Source organism: Somniosus microcephalus, chromosome 11, assembly GCF_052327205.1.
Source record: "Somniosus microcephalus isolate GS21.2 chromosome 11, FLI_Smic_1.0, whole genome shotgun sequence".
Taxonomy (NCBI): domain Eukaryota; kingdom Metazoa; phylum Chordata; class Chondrichthyes; order Squaliformes; family Somniosidae; genus Somniosus; species Somniosus microcephalus.
Window position 1 is genome coordinate 90,024,455 of NC_140997.1, and position 18,644 is coordinate 90,043,098.

The 18,644-nt window shown below is 46.7% G+C and overlaps 2 protein-coding genes across 6 annotated transcripts in view; one reads left to right on the top strand and one right to left on the bottom strand.

Moving 5' to 3' along the window:
• The window catches only part of ift140 (intraflagellar transport 140 homolog (Chlamydomonas)), a 184,738-nt gene that overhangs the window by 79,552 nt on the left and 86,542 nt on the right, over nt 1–18,644 (top strand). The gene's annotated exons all lie outside the window — the stretch shown is intronic.
• Nucleotides 1–18,644, bottom strand: part of tmem204 (transmembrane protein 204) — a 68,425-nt gene that overhangs the window by 2,367 nt on the left and 47,414 nt on the right. Inside the window, exons 2-3 of one of the 2 annotated variants that reach the window (XM_086000958.1) lie at nt 14,062–15,175; nt 11,026–11,181 (exon numbers count right to left, since the gene is read on the bottom strand). In XM_086000958.1, coding sequence (XP_085857084.1) covers nt 11,026–11,181; nt 14,062–14,329 — 424 coding nt within the window. In that variant the 5' untranslated portion in view covers nt 14,330–15,175. Of the gene's footprint in view, nt 1–11,025; nt 11,182–14,061; nt 15,435–18,644 lie in introns of those variants that run through there. The other variant, XM_086000959.1, reaches the window with a different exon arrangement.

Here is an 18,644-nt window from a genome sequence, read left to right on the forward strand (position 1 = left end):
CCATGCTGGTTTTTTGGGTGTCAGCTATCCTGTCCAGAGACTGACTCCCATGACAAGTCCTCATGGTCTCCCATTATTGCAAGATATCTTCTGTTCCTTGTTTAGCAGTCAGGCACTGCACAGCCATGTCATCCATCAGAAAGTCAGGCTGGCCAGTAGAATGCTGAGGATCATATTGTCTCAGTGTAGTCACCTTGAGCTCCAAATGGATGGAAAGACACTCTCCCAATCTCTGGCCAATTCATGTTGGCCTTGAAGGTGAGAGAAGGAGCCTCTGCCAGTCACGGGTTGCCTTCCTATTGGGTGGTACTGCCACCAATAGAATGTGCAGCATTTTGCAATTTTACAACCGATTGCTCAGTCAGTTTCTTTCAGATCAATGGTGTGCGAGGATAGGTTTCAAATCGGACTTGCTATAAATACTGTTTTCATATCAGATCTAAACTGTGCTGGTGAGGATTATGTTCCTACGTATCTTCTGTTGCAATCTCGTCAGTCTGAAATTGCTGCTATTTTCTTTGCTCTTCCTTTCCTTTGTGACTCGGCTTTCCCCAGATTACCTAAATACTTGCTGGTATTCTTTGCTCATCTGCCACCTCCTGTTCTGTGTAAGCTGTGGTCCAGTTAAGATATTTATCCCTCTTCTTACTTGCTGAGCCCCTTTGCTGTTTCTCAGTGGAACAATTATTCACCGGGTGACGGCAGGAAGCCAGTGTTGGAGCTTCCACCACAGAGCCCAAAATAAAATTATTCATTTGAGGCAAGTCATTTCCCTTCACAGGCCCTTTGCGTGAACTGCAATAACGAGAAATACAAATGGCACGCATTCCCAGATCCTCGCACCGCCATGTGGTCAGGCTGTGCCTTCTTGGACAGGATGGACAACTTGTCATGACAACAGATGCCGAACAAAAGGACAGTCCATTGCTGTCGGACTGAACAAAAAGACAACTTTGCTGAGTTACATAGATTATTTATAACTAGACATCCAGTGCAGCACGATGCCGTATTGCAGTGGGCAGTGAAAGTAGTAACTTGGAGGAGTTACATAGAATTACATAGAATGTACAGCACAGAAACAGGCCATTCAGCCCAACGGGTCCATGCTGGTGTTTATGCTCCACATGACCCTCCTCCCACCCCTCTTCATCTAACCTTAACAACATATCCTTCTAATCCTTTCTCCCTCATGTACTTATCTAGCTTCTCCTTAAATGCATCGATGCTATTCGCCTCAACCACTCCTTGTGGTGGTGAGTTCCACATTCTAACCACTTTCTGGGGAAAGACATTTCTCCTGAATTCCTTATTGGATTTATTAGTGACTATCTTACATTTATGACCCAAATTACTGGATTGCCCGACAAGTGTAAACATTTTCTCTACGGGAGTTGAGTTGAGGCTGGCATTGTGAATAAATGTCTCTGATGCACACTAGGTAAATGAGAAATCTCGTCTCTCTAACAATGTGCCTCACTAACTCAACCAAGCCAGTTCCTCTCACTGATGCCATCTGCAGCCGATTTAAACAAAAGATTTCTTTAAACTATCAAGGCAGAAAGAAAACACTGAAGTTAATCATAATTCCTTTTAACTCATTTTAAGTGGGACCTGAAGGATGACACTGACTGTCTAAGTTTATTTTAGTTTTTGTGCTGAGCGAGTGATGATTATTTAACCTCATTTCCCATCCTTCAAGATACAGCATCTCTGAGTCCTTCCCGCCGGGGAAGGAAGCAGATAATGAAGTGGGGGAGGGGGCTGTTTAACTTTCATTTCAAGACAAAGATCAAGTTTCCTGTTCTAAAGAACATTCAGTTCGTTGTCTCACAGAACATTCGCCGTTTTTATTCCCCAGGTTGTCACTCACGTTCCACTGCTGGGAACGCATGTATCTTCATGGGAATTACCTGTGGTTGGCTGCTGCCCATTGGAGATTGAGTAAAACCCATCACAGACAAGACTGTACACAATCTATCAGCTGCATGGCCTTTTCCTGCTGCATGCAGAACGAAACAGGACAAAAATTCACGTTGTGCCAACCCATTGGCATAGGATCAGACATGCCTTTCTGACCGACCTCTGCTATTTGCAATTGTTTTGGTGCAAGCACACCTCCGAGCCCTGCTCTCCCTCTGCCGGGCCCATTCTCCCTCTGCCGGGCCCATTCTCCCTCTGCTGGGCCCAGCTCTCCTGCTCCTTCTCCCTCCCTGAGCCCACCTCTTGCTCTCGCTCTCCCTCAGCATGCTGTCGTTTGCAGCAAAACTGAACTACAGGAACGACTGGATTGACTTCTGTGCCTTGTTCTGCCTTTTTCTACTCTGGTCTGTGTAGCTGATTATTGAATATAATTGCAATTTGTATCATCTGATTTCACTGATTCACAAAGTGCTCAATCAGTGCAACCCTATATTGCGTTGCTTATTTAAAACCTTCATTTGGTGTGTGTGTGTGTGTGCTTTAAATAAACTCCTCCAGATTCTCTTCGTTCAAATTAAATTTGAAACGATTGTTTTTGTCTAAGAAAATAAATCCCGTCCGGTCTGCCCACAGCAGGTTGTGTGATTTGGGAATCTGCCGGTTGATTGCAGCAGCTTCCTTCCTGCTGTTTAAAGATTATCACACGGATGGTGGAATACAGGGCAGGGACATGTACTACAAGTAGCCTGTGCCATGGAAACGTGAGGGTAAAAGGACCACAGACTGGCAACTAATCAATCAGCTGATTATAATAACTCATGAAATCAATTCAAAGGGAGTCATTCCACAAAGTCCCAACACAGCCGGTGTTGGCCAAGTGTACCCCACTGTCCCAGAGCCCCGGTTCGCCAGGTCCAAGTGTACCCCATTCTCCCAGAGCCCCGGTTCGCCAGGTCCAAGTGTACCCCACTGTCCCAGAGCCGCAGTTCACCAGGTCCAAGTGTACCCCACTGTCCCAGAGCCGCAGTTCACCAGGTCCAAGTGTACCCCACTGTCTCCGAGCCCTAATTTACCAGATCAGTTCTCCTTGATTTCCGCACATGCTAGATTTTCTGGTCTCAGTAAATGCTGTCTGGAGAGGTGATGATGTGGAGGCGAGGTGCGAGTGTCCAATCCACGTCACCTCAGTTCCCCCTGTTCTCCCCTTGCAGTAACTAACATTTTGCTTTGGGATCATATTCATGCCCATTAAATAGCATTGCTCATTCAGGAAGGACACAAGTGCTGTATAAGTGGCACATTCACAACATGCCCTGCACAGTTTAAAGGACAACACACTGGTTATCATCTACAAGGTCACTGATTTTATATTTTACAAAATATATTCCTGTCTTTGTTAGTGACCCAAATGCTTGAGCATCAGTAAGAAAAAGCGCCTGGAATAACTTTATTCGTGTGCAGTGCTCACTGCAGCCATTGCCTGCTTGTGATGGGCTCTGCTACCTAACCTTTGATGATGAATGAGTGGACTTTTTGAGAATAGCCTAATTTAAAAACATCAAATCTTCTAAACCTTTTAGGTTCATTTAACATTCTCACCATGTCTTTTTTTCATTTAGGAAGACGCGTTTTAATATAAATTTCTGCGACTTTAATATCTCTGATAACTCAGTACTTAGTGACAATGTGGTCATTCTCTCAACTGCAGTGAGCCACTGAGTGATTTGCAGTGTCGCAGTTTATTTGCCAGCAGACTTTGGTTTCCCTGGGCCTCAGACAAGACTCCCTGCAAGGCTTCAAGGCTCAGCTTGCGTAACAGGTAATAACAGGCATTTCCTGCCCCTGGATCGGGATATCCTGGCGCCCTCCAGTCGCTCATCACACTCTGAGCAGACATTGGGCAGCGAGTGCAAATTGCCGGGAGCTAAAATTAGCAGCTCCACAGAATGGCACAGTTCTCCAGCTCTTTGATTGTCAATGGAATAGCGTATAAACACGGAGAATACATTTCCTCTTCACTGAGCAAGTTTCGTAGATCCACAGAGCTGTATACGGACTTCACACTGGGAAGAGTTTGTACTAAAGAGTCAGTGCTGTTAGATAAGACAGCTTGGCCTTTAACACGCTAACTTTATTCCCGAAAGGTACTCTTCTCTTAGCCATTCTTTATCCCAGGATAGTTGGCCAATCCTTTAAATAAGTCATTTGCTAGCTCTCTTTGACTCTCACTGACCTGTACCACCGACCACATTTAACCCGACTCCCAGAATATCTTTGAAGGAATATTGGAGGACAACGCTAGCAGCCTTATCGGAGAGTTTCTCGTGTGGAACATTACCCGATTATAAAGACTTCAAAAACAAAATTCAACTATGTCAGGGCTTCTGATAAGAGATTGAAACCCAGCAACTCTCACCCTGTCCTGCTGGAGTGTGTCTGATCAGAGATTGAAACCCAGCAACTCTCACCCTGTCCTACTGGAATGTCTCTGATCAGAGACTGAAAGCAAGCGGGTCTGGGTCTGTCCTCCTGCTGGAGTGTCTCTGGTCACTGAGTTGTGCTCCAGTTTTCAAAGCTGTTTTCCCTGAACAAAGATTACGCTGTGATCAGGATTGTTAAGGAATCACAGGATGGAATCAGAAAATTTACCACTGCCGTAAAGGAATTCTTCTGTAGTCCTTAGGAAATTCAATGCAGTGAGGTTCCTGACCTTGGGGGCATCTTATAACTGAGTATGACAGTAACACTATGATTACTTAGAATTGCATATTGTGGAAGCAGGGCTGTGGTGGGAATGGTGAACCACCTCCATCACGGTGCATCTTGGTGTGGGTCACGCGGCTGTGCTTGCCCCACAGGGAGCGCCCTCTCTGCACACTGCTGCACCTGTGAGAGGGTTTCTCCGCTTCCCTGCGTTTATTGTACAGACATAGACTAACTGGTGGTATGGGATGCATGACTGCACACGGATTGGTTTTAGGGCTGCATTCTTGTATAAAGAAGTCCCAATCCAATGAGGGGCCACATGCATTGCACAAAATGACCCCAGGAAATTTAGTTTTCTATGAGGTTCTGAAATCCTGACTTTTCCCCCAGTCCCTCTTTCTCTTGTACAGTTGGTGACTGGCCACTTGCCCCAAAAGTGGGTGTGTAGACAGTCTGTAACAAGGGGTTACCACTGCTGCTGGCCAGCTGGCTGTCAGAGAGTGTGCAGCAGTTGACCCGGTGTTAGGTTTGGGGTTTCACTCGGATACAGCAGCTCTGGTTGCTCCCGGAAGTAATCTGAGTATGATACGTTTAGGAGTGTACCCGTACTGCCCAATCTCCAATGTAATCCAGAGGTGTAATAATTGTGGCCTGAACTGAGTATTGTCCCCTCACATGCTTCTTCAATTTATTGCAAAGGTGGATTGAGACTGGTCTCTCCCTACTCCAGTATGACTGAGGGGATCAAACCCATCTCTGTCCTCCATGACTTTGCATTTTGTTGCTCCACTGGGCTGTGCAATGTCTGGAGTGTGTGTGTATTTAAATGTGTAAATGTAAGCGCTCATATACATGATATATTACTGACGAGACCTGCCATTACTTCTACTGCATGAATGTAACGTCGTAATATCCCTAATGAGACCACACAGGCAGAATGTTAGAGCTCAAATCCACAGGGGCTGACATTGGACGTGACTTTATTGCAGTGAGACTCGATGTTTGCAGACTTTACTCATTCGGCTAGTGTGAGAAGCTGATGATTCTACAGCTGAGTCTTCATCCTCGCCTGTTGTATTTGTTTCTAAGTGGTATCTAGGGACCCAGAAGATTCAAAGCTTTAAAAAAAAAAGGCTTCTGTTCCCTCTTTGTCACAACGTTGAAATGACAGTCTTTTTCATAAGGGTGTCATCAACTTGTGTGCTGAAGTGAATCTGACTGATTTTATGTATAGCTAATGGTTTAGGCTGAATTAGGGAATTGGATATATACTTGAGAAGGAAACATTTGCAGGGTTATGGGGAAATAGCAGGAAAGTGGGCCTAATTGGATAGCTCTTTCAAAGAACTAGCACCAGCACGATGGGCTGAATGACCTCCTCCTGTGCTGTAAGTGTAGTGTATGTGCCTTAAGAGCCCCATGTGTGCTGTAATGCCGGTAATGGCCACTCGGGCTATATAAGCCTGTATATTGTGTTATATCAGTTAGTTCCCCTCCAGACTTTGCTTAGTAAACCCCTATGAACCAACTCCTGTCTTCGGTGTCTCTATCAACACACAGACACAACAGTGGCGACGAAGTGGAAACGGACTTACCTGCAATTCGGCAGCACCTCAAGGACATCGATTCCTCTGGCGTCCAGAAGAATCAAGAAAGTGAAAAAAGCTGTGGTTTCACCAGCTGGCCAAGCTGGTGGCAGGTACTGCGCTAATCCTTCCTGGGCATCAGGCTGGGGCTCCAGCGGCTGGTTTTACAGCTGGGCCAAGCAGCGAAAGCGGAGGCAAGCAGTAACAGACGGGGAGGGAGCACTCTGGAGATGGCCGGCGCTGCAAAAAGGTCGGCGTTTAGACCTAGAGAGAAAGTCCGGCGGGAACGAGTCTCCAACTGTAAATAAATAAATAAAAAAAGAACGGAAACCGCGGGAAACAGCGTTGTCATCGGCAGCAGCGGCGGGAAAGCGCGGGAAGCGCCATATCTTTTCTAAGATGCCTAAGTCTGGCAATATTGATGCTTTTGACAGCGAGATAGAGGATTGGACCACATATGTGGAAAGAGTGGAGGTATATTGCACTGCAAATGGAATAGAAGATGAAAAAAAAGCTTCAGTACTGCTGAATCTAATGGGCGCAAAGACATACGGGCTGTTACGAAATTTAATCACCCTAGCCAAACCAAAGGACAAGGATTTTAAAGAAATTGTTGATACCCTACAGGAGCACTTAAACCCTGCTGATAGCGGAACGATTCAAATTCTTCAAGAGAAATCAACACAAGAATGAAAGTGACGCTGATTACCTCACCGAATTAAGAAAGCTATCAAAACACTGCCAATTCGGGGCAGGACTAGCAGATTATCTTCGAGACAAATTCGTCTGCGGTCTCTTAAGTGAAGGAACACAGAAAAGGCTGCTTTCTGAAAAAGATTTAACACTGGACAAGGCTTTCAGTATGGCTGTATCATACAAAGCAGCCGCAAGAGGAGCTGCAGAAATACAACAAAAGACACAGGACTTCGGCACCCATGAAATGACACAGGGTTTCGAGAGATGTTATCGCTGCGGCAGATCCACCCATGACCAGAGGGACTGCTAGTTCAAGGACAAAGCATGCAGGCAATGCGGAAAGATTGGACACATTGCACGGGTATGCTGATCTGGACAAAATAAATCCACAGACAGGAAAAAAAAAATCAACAAAGAAAAGTACAGAAAGGTACAAATGATGACGGACAGTAGCTCCGAAGACCAGAAGAGCGATAGCGACTCCGAAAACAAGAGACTAAGCTGTCTCAAATTACATAATGTACTTGCCAAAGATGATTACCAGACCATTTGGGTTACCCTCACGATAGCAGGGTCCCCAGTTAAAATGGAGCTAGATACAGGATCAGCTCTGACCGTAATAAATCGACGGGATTACGAGAGGCTATTTCCGCATATACCTTTAAAAGACACATCCATTATCTTGAAAACATATACGGGGCAGAAAGCATACCCCAAAGGAAAAATAAGGGTGCCTGTTGTATACAACGGCAAGGAAATACAAAAGTTGTATTTATACATTCTACAAGATGGTGGCCCACCGCTGTTAGGACGTGAATGGATCAGGAAAATACGTTTAGACTGGCACTCCATTCAGGCACTGACGGTGACCAGTAAGAAAAAAAACGATGATGACGTCATACCTGAACGATTAAAAGACATCTTGGCCAACGCCAAAGAAGTGTTTCAAGAGAAACTAGGAACCTTGAAAGGCATCACCGCCTCAATAAAAGTGGAAGATGCAACAATTCCCAAGTTTTTTAAAGCCAGACCAGTGCCATACGCAATTCGTCCAGCAGTCGAGGCAGAACTGGAGAATTTGGAAAATGCAGGCGTATTATCCAAAATAGATTGGAGCAAGTGGGCAACACCCATCGCTCCAGTCATGAAGAAAGCATTGAATAATGATAAATCTGAAGAACAGAGAAAAATTCGCATCTGTGGAGACTTCAAGGTGACGGTAAACCCGGTCCTTCACACGGTACAGTATCCTCTTCCGAGGATAGAAGATATTTTCGCCTCACTATCCGGAGGGAAACGTTTCACCAAAATTGACTTGGCACAGGCATATCTACAGATGGAGGTTGAAGAGGCCGCTTAAAAAATATCTCACGATAAATGCACACAAAGGTCTGTACCAGTACAATCGACTGGTTTTTGGAGTAGCATCCGCTCCAGCTATCTGGCAAAGAGCTATGGAGCAAGTCCTCCAAGGGATTCCGGGTACTCAATGCTACCTAGACGACATCCTTGTAACAGGAGAAAACGACAACGAGCACCTTGCCAATTTGGAGCAGGTGCTCACTAGACTGAGAGAACGGGGCCTACGAGCAAATCGCCCCAAGTGCGAATTTTTCCAAAATCAAATATCATATTGTGGCCACATAATTAATAAGGAAGGGTTGCATAAGTCACCTGAAAAAATTGAAGCGGTCATAAAAGCCCCAGCACCTGAAAATGTTTCACAATTAAGGTCGTTCCTGGGATTAATAAATTACTATCATAAATTTTTACTGAACTTATCAACTCTTCTACACCCTCTTAATGAACTGCAACAAACAGGAGTAATTTGGAAATGGAACAAAGACTGTAAACGTGCCTTCCATAAATGCAAAGACTTAATCACATCCGAAGAAGTTTTGGCTCATTACAACCCATCACTGCCAATCAGACTGGCGTGCGATGCATCCCCTTACGGCATAGGAGCAGTATTATCGCATAAATTCCCTGATGGCTCGGAACGGCCGATAGCTTTTGCATCATGCTCATTGAACTCAGCTGAGCGTAACTATGCCCAAATCGACAGGGAAGCACTCAGCCTGGTATGGGGAATGAAGAAATTCAACCATTACCTACACGGACAAAAATTTACCTTGTTGACTGACCATCAACCCCTCATCTCCATATTCAACCCTAAAAAGGGTGTTCCCATTATGACAGTGCAAAGGCTACAGAGGTGGTCCCTTTTTTCTAGGGGCACACCAATACAACATAAAATACAAAGGATCAAAACAGCATGGGAATGCTGACGGTTTATCGCGCCTACCGTTGCCAACGGTAGAAGAAGCACCTACCGTAGACCCAGTGGAGATTTTCCACTCAACCATAGTGGAATGTCTACCAGTAACAAATTCTGCCATTGAAAAGGAAACGAGAAATGACCCGACTTTCTCACGAGTCTACGACTTAACGGTGAAGGGATGGCCAGTACATGGCGAACCACTGTTGCCAGCATTCTCGCAAAGAAGAGAACAGCTGTCAGTATGCCGAGGAACCTTGATGTGTGGATCCAGAGTGGTGATTCCACCCAAACTCCAGGATAAAGTGCTAAAGGAGCTTCACGAGGGGCATCTGGGTGGAGTGAAAATGAAGAACCTAGCCAGAGCGTTTGTATGGTGGCCAGGTATCGATGGAGACATAGAAGAAATGACCAAGAGCTGCCTAGGATGCCAGAAGGTCCAAAACGCTCCACCCCAAGCCCCTCTACATCCATGGGAGTGGCCCTCATCTCCCTGGCAAAGGGTACACATCGACTTTGCTGGTCCATTTATGGACTCCATGTTCTTAATCACGGTTGATGCACACTCCAAGTGGCCGGAGGTAATAAAGATGTCCTCCACAACCACGGAAAAAACCATCACAGTATTAAGGACCATATTTGGCAGGAATGGGCTGCCGGAACAGATCTGTTCTGATAATGGACCACAATTTGTGTCCGAAGAATTCAGGAAGTTCTTAAAAAACAATGGGGTTAAGCACTACACGTCCGCCCCATACCATCCTGCCACCAATGGATTGGCTGAAAGGTTTGTCCAGACTAATGAAGACATAAAACTTCAGCACAAGGTGGATAACTTCTTGTTCGCATACAGGAATGCAACACATATGGTTACCAACCAAACTCCCGCCATGATGTTCTTCAATAGAAGCCTAAGATGCCGGCTGGATTTGATCAAGCCCAACATCAGAAGGGACGTGGAGAACTGGCAATTTCAAGGCATGAATGAAAGGCCAACTAGAACCTTCCAGATAGGTCAACAAGTTTTGGCCCGGGACTACCGTACCAAGAAATGGCAGCCTGGAACTATCTGCACACGACTAGGACCACTGATGTATACCGTGGACACCGGAGAAAGCATAATAAGGCGCCATGCTGACCAAATCATAGTCATCCGAAAAGGGACAACCTACACCACAACTCTATACGCCTAACGATGAAGTAGAGATACCCATATCTACCTCCGATCCGGTGATACTGGAACCCGATGAACCCGACACTGGCATTCAAGCCGAATCAGCCTTGCCAAAAGAACCTACTACACCACCAGAAACTACTACACCACCGAGGCGTTATCCGGACCGAGTCAGGAAGCCTCCAGAGAGACTGACTTATAATTAATTAACTGCAGCAATGTGTATATTATTTTTCTTATAACATGTAATTAATAATTACTTAAAATATTATGTACTGGTTAGCTAAAAGGGGAGGAATTGTAGTGTATGTGCCTTTAAGAGCCCCATGTGTGCTGTAATGCTGGTAATGGCCACTCGGGCTATATAAGCCTGTATATTGTGTTATATCTGTTAGTTCCCCTCCAGACTTTGCTTAGTAAACACCTATGAACCAACTCCTGTCTTCAGTGTCTCTTATCAACACACAGACACAACAGTAAGATTCTATGATTATTGACAGTTGCAAAATGTGGCAACTGATGGACTGCACCAAAGTGAAGGCAGGTAACTGTACAAGGTTCTGCTGAAGTGACAACAGTACAGTCACAGTCTGACTGCTTCAGGTGCTGCTTGTACAGGCTCTTAATGGCAGATCTCAAAATGGTAAAGTAAATGTGTTACTCACTGGACAGCTGAAACAGGGCAGCTATGGCCTCCTCCCACCACTGGGAATCCTGGGTGATGAGTGGCAGTTCCATCAGTCCGAGGAGGAAGATGAGCTGGCCGGCAGTCAGAGCCACTGTGGCAATCAGGTTACAGGCTCGCATCATGTCAAACTGAACTGCAGGAGAGGGAGACAGTGTGATTAGCTTATAGAAGACCAAATACAGCCCACTTCTGTCACGTGTTGGCTCATTAAACAAGTAAGCGGTTAAAAAAGGAAAATTATCAAATGTTCTGCAACTAATCCCACGATAATGGACAATAGCAGTGACCATCACCACCCCCTGAAACATGTCCATGCCCTATGACCATACAGTCCATGGAGATATGGGCGGCTGTCAGTGTAACCATGGCAATAATGATTGGCTTTGGCACTGACTAATGCAGGTACTGGTGTGAGTAGCTCAGTCGTGGTTATTGCCATGTTGCAGAGGACAGGAGCTGAACCTGTTTCATTTGGGGGGTGGTGGGAGTCATGATCTGGGTTTTTTAAATGAGGTGTAGATGCAAGCAGGCTGCTTCGCTTAGACTGTAAGCTTAGAACTAGTGATACAGGCTTAAAACTCACCGACCTCAAATGGGAATAGAGATCAGCAAAAGAATTTCCCCCCCCCCCCCCCCTACACAGCTATAAATAATTGAGACAGACCGCCAACTAGAACAGTTGAGATTGAGTCTGCTCATTCAGGCTCAATGTAGAGGGAGTAAGCTAACTATTGAGAGTTTCCTACTCTGCTGTCTCCGAACCAGGCAGAGTATTCATATTGGCAGCCTTTGAGCAACTGTGGCAACTTAGTAACTTACTCGATCTGATTTGTCTAAGCTCCGTCAGAACACTGGACGAACCTGTAATCCAGCAGGTTCTGAGTTTACGATGAATTTTAACCGTTCCTGTTTCGAACTAGTGAAGTTCTAAGGACAGAATGTGCCCTTTATATTTCCTAGTTGCTGAGCACCATGATCGAATGGTAAATGGACCTTGCTTGCTTTGGTGTTCGGATTGGGTATTGATGAACAAAACTCTGAGTTTTATTTATCTCCAGCAATCACTGCAACTCCACAGCTTGCTCATTTGAATGGAAGTGGTGATGTAGAGAACCTTAATATTCTGTACTTCTAGAGCCAAGGCCATTCACCAATCTTGACAATTTTATTTGTTTAGCGATAAGGTTCCCTTTAATTTGTTACTAAACGGCGTTCAGGGTATGGGAAGTGCCTCATATTACTCCTTAACTGGTCAAGATTCTGCTTGTGATATGGGTACATCATGGGCCAATATGCAAAGGCTTTCTCTTGATTCTGTTTGGAAGACAGCTGCATGATATTACTGTTTGATCAGATGGCTAAATTCTGCAAGTGCCTTGGTAACTCCCCACCCCCATGCAGTAAAGGTAACCAAGCCCCCCCCCCCCCCCCCGATAGTACAGAGGCTTCATAACCCCCCCCCCCCCCCCCCGCCCGGACAGCACAGGGGCTTCATTAAACCCCCCCCGGACAGCACAGGGGCTTGATAACCCCCCTCCCCGACAGCACAGGGGCTTCATTAACCCCCCCCCCCCGCCCGGACAGCACAGGGGCTTCATTAACCCCCCTTTCCCCCCCCCCCCCCCCCCCCCCCGGACAGCACAGGGGCTTGATAACCCCCCTCCCCGACAGCACAAGGGCTTCATTAACCCCCCCCCCCCCCCCCCCGACAGTACAGGGGCTTCATTTACCCCCCCCCCCCACCCCCGGACAGTACAGGGGCTTCATAACCCCCCCTCCCCGACAGCACAGGGGCTTCATTAACCCCCCTCCCCCCCCCCCCCCCCCCCCCCCCCCCCGGACAGTACAGGGGCTTCATTTACCCCCCCCCCCCCCCGGACAGTACAGGGGCTTCATAACCCCCCCTCCCCGACAGCACAGGGGCTTCATTAACCCCCCTCCCCCCCCCCCCCCCCCCCCCGGACAGTACAGGGGCTTCATTTACCCCCCCCCCCCCGGACAGTACAGGGGCTTCATAACCCCCCCTCCCCGACAGCACAGGGGCTTCATTAACCCCCCTCCCCCCTGGACAGTACAGGGGCTTCATTTACCCCCCCCCCCCCCCCCCGGACAGTACAGGGGCTTCATTAACCCCCCTCCCCGACAGCACAGGGGCTTCATTAACCCCCCCCCCGGACAGTACAGGGGCTTCATAACCCCCCCCTCCCCGACAGCACAGGGGCTTCATTAACCCCCCCCCCCCCCCCGGACAGTACAGGGGCTTCATTAACCCCCCTCCCCCCCCGGACAGTACAGGGGCTTCATAACCCCCCCCCTCCCCGACAGCACAGGGGCTTCATTAACCGCCCCCCCCCCCCCCGACAGCACAGGGGCTTCATTAACCGCCCCCCCCCCCCCGACAGCACAGGGGCTTCATTAACCCCCCCCCCCCGGACAGTACAGGGGCTTCATTAACCCCCCGGACAGTACAGGGGCTTCATAACCCCCCCTCCCCGACAGCACAGGGGCTTCATTAACCGCCCCCCCCCCCCCCCGACAGCACAGGGGCTTCATTAACCGTCCCCCCCCCCCCCCCCCGACAGCACAGGGGCTTCATTAACCCCCCCCCCCCCCCCCCGGACAGTACAGGGGCTTCATTAACCCCCCCCCCCAGACAGTACAGGGGCTTCATTAACCCCCCCCCCCCCGGACAGTACAGGGGCTTCATTAACACCCCCCGGACAGTACAGGGGATTCATTAACACCCCCCCCCCCCTCACCGACTGTACAGGGGATTCATTAACGTCCGCCCCCCAAACAGTAAAGGTATGGGAATTTTACAGCGCAGCCCCAACAGTTAAAGGGCATGTGTTTCAGTAACCCCGCCTCCCCAGAGACATTAAAGGCACAGGAACTCTTGTAACTATCCCTCTTCTCCAGCAGTAAAGGAACAGGGATCTATTAATCTCCCATGTCCTTAGCCGACAGTAGGGGGATCCCACCGCAGCTGTAGATGAGAGATTTACAGACTTACGTTTGACTGTACTCCGAGATTCCTGAAATCCAGGGTGCTCCGATCCCCAGCTTAAATTCTCACACTCCTGATCCAAAGTCTGTTCATGCATCGTTGACCCTTTGCCTTTATCAATCCCATAGCACATCTTCCACAATCCCACACTGCGCTTTCTCCCATCCTCCAGGGCCTGGTACACCCAATTTGGAGTGAAAGCTGCTGCATTGTTGAGAATCAGAGACAGGAGTGCCACCGCTACAGCCGTGGCCACCAGCTTTTGGACAGCCATACCCAGCTGCCTTTCCCCAACTCCAAGTCTGCTCTAGTTGCCGACTGAGCACAAGGGAGCTTCTTTATTTCCACACAAAACACTTGTGTGCATTGGAAGTGCAGGAGCACCTAGAGCTGCCAGAGAGCTGCTAGGGGAGCTGAGCATTCATCCTCACGTCACCAGTATCCTCAACATGGACGTGTCCGATTCCGAATACTTTGGATGTCCAAGCTGGATGCAAATTGATGTGGTTTATCCGCCCTCTTGCGCCTTCTTGACCGGAGACGCAGCAGTGATAAGCTGCCGTTCATGCAGGTCCATCCCTTTTATTGAAGATAAAGATGTCCCAACTGAAGAGCCTTGAGTAAAGCTGGAGGGGACCAGTGGGTGATGATCTGGCCCAGCGCACCTGTTTGTCAATTTGTGGAAAAGCAGATCGACTTGATGTCCCAGGCAGTCTTTTTGCTGAGATTGCCTTCAGTTTAAATCAAAATATTAACAATCACAGCAAATCAGCACACAGTAGATCGAACAGTTAAACAGAAATTGAGCATCCTGTTGAAATAGACTTCATGCTTCGGCGGTGACACGATCCTGACATACTGGTAAGATACCGAAGTGAAAAAGACTCTTTCTGAAAGTTAGGAGGAAACTTGTTTTTCTAACAGTGTTGGTGAGCCTTTGGGCGTTGCTGGCTGCAACAAACATTCAGTAGTGCGACTTCACAGTCAAACATTAACAGGATGTGTTTCCTCTGAGGAAGGGACCCGGACGACAATCAAAGCAGCTTTTCCAATTCCTGGCTCAAATAATTTGGAAAAGGCACAGTTTCTTCTTCTGTGTTCTGCTGTACGGACAAGGTTGCTGTGGAGGAAATGAGAAATGTCACCAAAGTGGTCCATGGGTTTCTGCCTCAACATACTGCAACTTGTGATAGTGTGCTTCTAATAGATTTTAACTCTCCAAATAGTATTTAGTTACTGGGTAAAGAAATTGTGTGTGTATCTCCATAATGCAAATGCTGTAGTCTCTCTCTCTCTGAGGCCTTGTTCTGTAGTCTGTAGGTTGATATCTCTCGCACATATGCACACTATCAGCTCATTCTACAGCCTGTCTCTGTGTTTGTTTATCCCTCTCTCGCTCTGCTTTCTGTGTTTCTTTTTCTTTTTCGCTATTGTGGTTCACCCTGCACTGAGTCAGTCTGGAGTATCTGATATTCTCATTACTCACTCCTGTAATAGGTCAATAAATTAATGAAATTATGGTTTTTGAATACAGGATTAAAAATAAAAATCTGTCTTCCCACACAACCAGAATACAGTTGGCTGCTGTTACAGACGCATAGGCTTGACAGAATGCTAATTACAGATGAATCTTGTTGAGGTTCAATTTGCAATCCTGGTTGTAATAGAGCTTCTGCTTGGACTAGAATTGACATTTCCTGTAACAGGGTACATTAAAAACTTCATGGAGAGGATTGGCGAACAGTAGCATAATGGTTATGTTACTGGACTAGTAATCTGAGGCCTGCACTAATAATCCCGATTGAGAGTTCAAATCCCACCACGGCACACCATGTGGAATTTAAATTCAATTCATTAAATGAACCTGGAATAAAAAGCTATTATGAAACTACCGGATTGTCATAAAAACCCATCTGCTTCACTAATGTCCTTTAGGGAAGGAAATCTGCCATCCTTACCTGGTCTGGCCTATATGTGACTCCAGACACCTAGTAATGTGGTTAATGCTTAACTGCCCTCTGAAATGGCCTAGCAAGCCACTCAGTTGTAACAAACCGCTAAGAATAAAACGGCACCGGCTTTGAACACCACAACGGCACACCCAGTCGACTCTGCAACGTCCTCCTCAGTAACATCTGGGGACTTGTACCAAAATTGGGAGAGCTGTCCCACAGACTAGTCAAGCAACAGCCTGACACAGTCATATTAACAGAATCATACCTTTCAGCCAATGTCCCAGTCTCAGGCTGCAGGGCATTCTGAAGGGGGAGGGTGAACAGTCAGAGGTCATGGTTCACATTGGGACCAATGACATGGGTAGGAAGAGGGATGAGGTCCTGCAGCAAGAATTTAGGGAGCTCGGCAGCAGATTAAAGAGCAGGACCTCAAAGGTTGTAATCTCTGGATTACTCCCGGTGCCACGTCCTAGTGAGTATAGGAATAGGAGGATAGAGCAGATGAATGCGTGGCTAATGAGTTGGCGCAGGAGGGAGGGCTTTAGTTTCCTGGATCACTGGGCCTGTTTCTGGGGAAGGTGGGACTTGTACAAGTCGGACGGGTTGCACCTGAACCAGAGCGGGACAAATATCCTTGCGGGGAGGTTTGCTAGCACTGTTCGGGGGGGTTTAAACTAAAATGGCAGGGGGTTGGGAACCTGAGCAGGGAGACAGAGGAAAGTGAAACAGGGATAAAAGCAAAAGATAGGAAGGAGAAAAGCAAAAGTGGCAGTCAGAGAAATCAACGGTTTAAATCAAACGTGGCCACAGTAAATAATAATTCTAATAGGTCTAAGAGCGTTAAAAAAACAAGCCTGAAGGCTTTGTGTCTTAATACGAGGAGCATTTGTAATAAGGTGGACGAATTGGCTGCGCAAATAGAGGTAAACGAATATGATTTGGTTGGGATTACGGAAACGTGGCTCAAGGATGGCCAAGACTGGGAACTCAACATCCAGGGGTATTCAATATTCAGGAAAGATAGGCAAAAAGGAAAGGGAGGTGGGGTAGCATTACTGGTTAAAGAAGGGATTAATACAATTGTAATGAAGGATATTAGCTCTGATGATGTGGAATCTGTATGGGTAGAATTGAGAAATACTAAGGGGAAAAAAACATTAGTGGGAGTGGTATATGGACCTCCAAACAGTAAGGTGGGGGTTGGGGATGGCATGAAAAGGGAAATTAAAGAAGCGTGCAATAAGGGCACAGCAGTCATCATGGGTGACTTTAATCTACATATAGATTGGGCCAACCAAATTGGTAACAATACTGTGGAGGAGGAATTCCTGGAGTGTTTACGGGATGGTTTCCTGGAGCAATATGTCGAGGAACCAACCAGAGATCAGGCCATCTTAGACTGGGTATTATGTAACGAGAAAGGATTAATTAGCAATCTTGTTGTACGAGGCCCCTTGGGTCTGAGCGATCATAATATGATCGAATTCTTCATTAAGATGGAGAATGAAGTAGTTGACTCGGAGACTAGGGTCCTCAATTTAAATAAAGGAAACTACGATGGTCTGAGGAGCGAGTTGGGTAGGATTGATTGAGGAATGGCACTCAAAGGGTTGACGGTGGATAGGCAATGGCAAACATTCAAAGACCGAATGGATGAGCTACAGAATTTGTTCATCCCAGTTTGGCATAAAAATAAAACAAAAAAGGTGACTCAACCGTGGCTAACAAGGGAATTAGGGATAGCATAAGATCCAAGGAGAGGGCATATAAATTGGCCAGAAAAAGCAATAATCCTGAGGATTGGGAGCAGTTTAGGATTCAACAAAGGAGGACAAGGGGATTAATTAAGAAGGGGAAAATAGAATATGAGAGTAAGCTAGCAAGGAACATAAAAACTGACTAAAAGCTTTTATAGATATGTGAAGAGAAAAAGATTGGTGAAGTCAAGCGTAGGTCCCTTGCAGTCAGAATCAGGGGAATTTATAATGGGGAACAAAGAAATGGCAGACCAACTAAATTCATACTTTGGTTCTGTCTTCACAAAGGAGGATGCAAATAACCTCCCAGAGATGCCGGTGAACATAGGGCCTGATGAAAGGGTGGAACTGAAAGAAATCAGTATTTGTAGGGAAATGGTGTTAGGAAAATTGATGGGACTGAAGGCCGATAAATCCCCAGGGCCTGATCATCTATATCCCAGGGTACTTAAGGACGTGGCCCCAGAAATAGTAGATGCATTGCTGGTCATCTTCCAGAATGCGATAGACTCTGGAACAGTACCCATGGATTGGAGGGTAGCTAATGTTACCCCACTATTCAAAAAAGGTGGTAGAGAAAAAGCGGGGAATTATAGACCGGTAAGCCTGACATCGGTAGTGGGGAAAATGCTAGAATCTATTATAAAAGATGTAATAGCAGAGCACTTGGTAAGCAGTGACCGGATCGGACAAAGTCAACATGGATTTACAAAAGGTAAATCATGCTTGACTAATCTACTGGAATTTTTTGAGGATGTAACTGGTAAAATAGATAAGGGAGAACCAGTGGATGTGGTGTATTTGGACTTTCAGAAGGCTTTCGATAAGGTCCCGCATAAGAGATTAGCGTGCAAAATTAAGGCACATGGGATTGGGG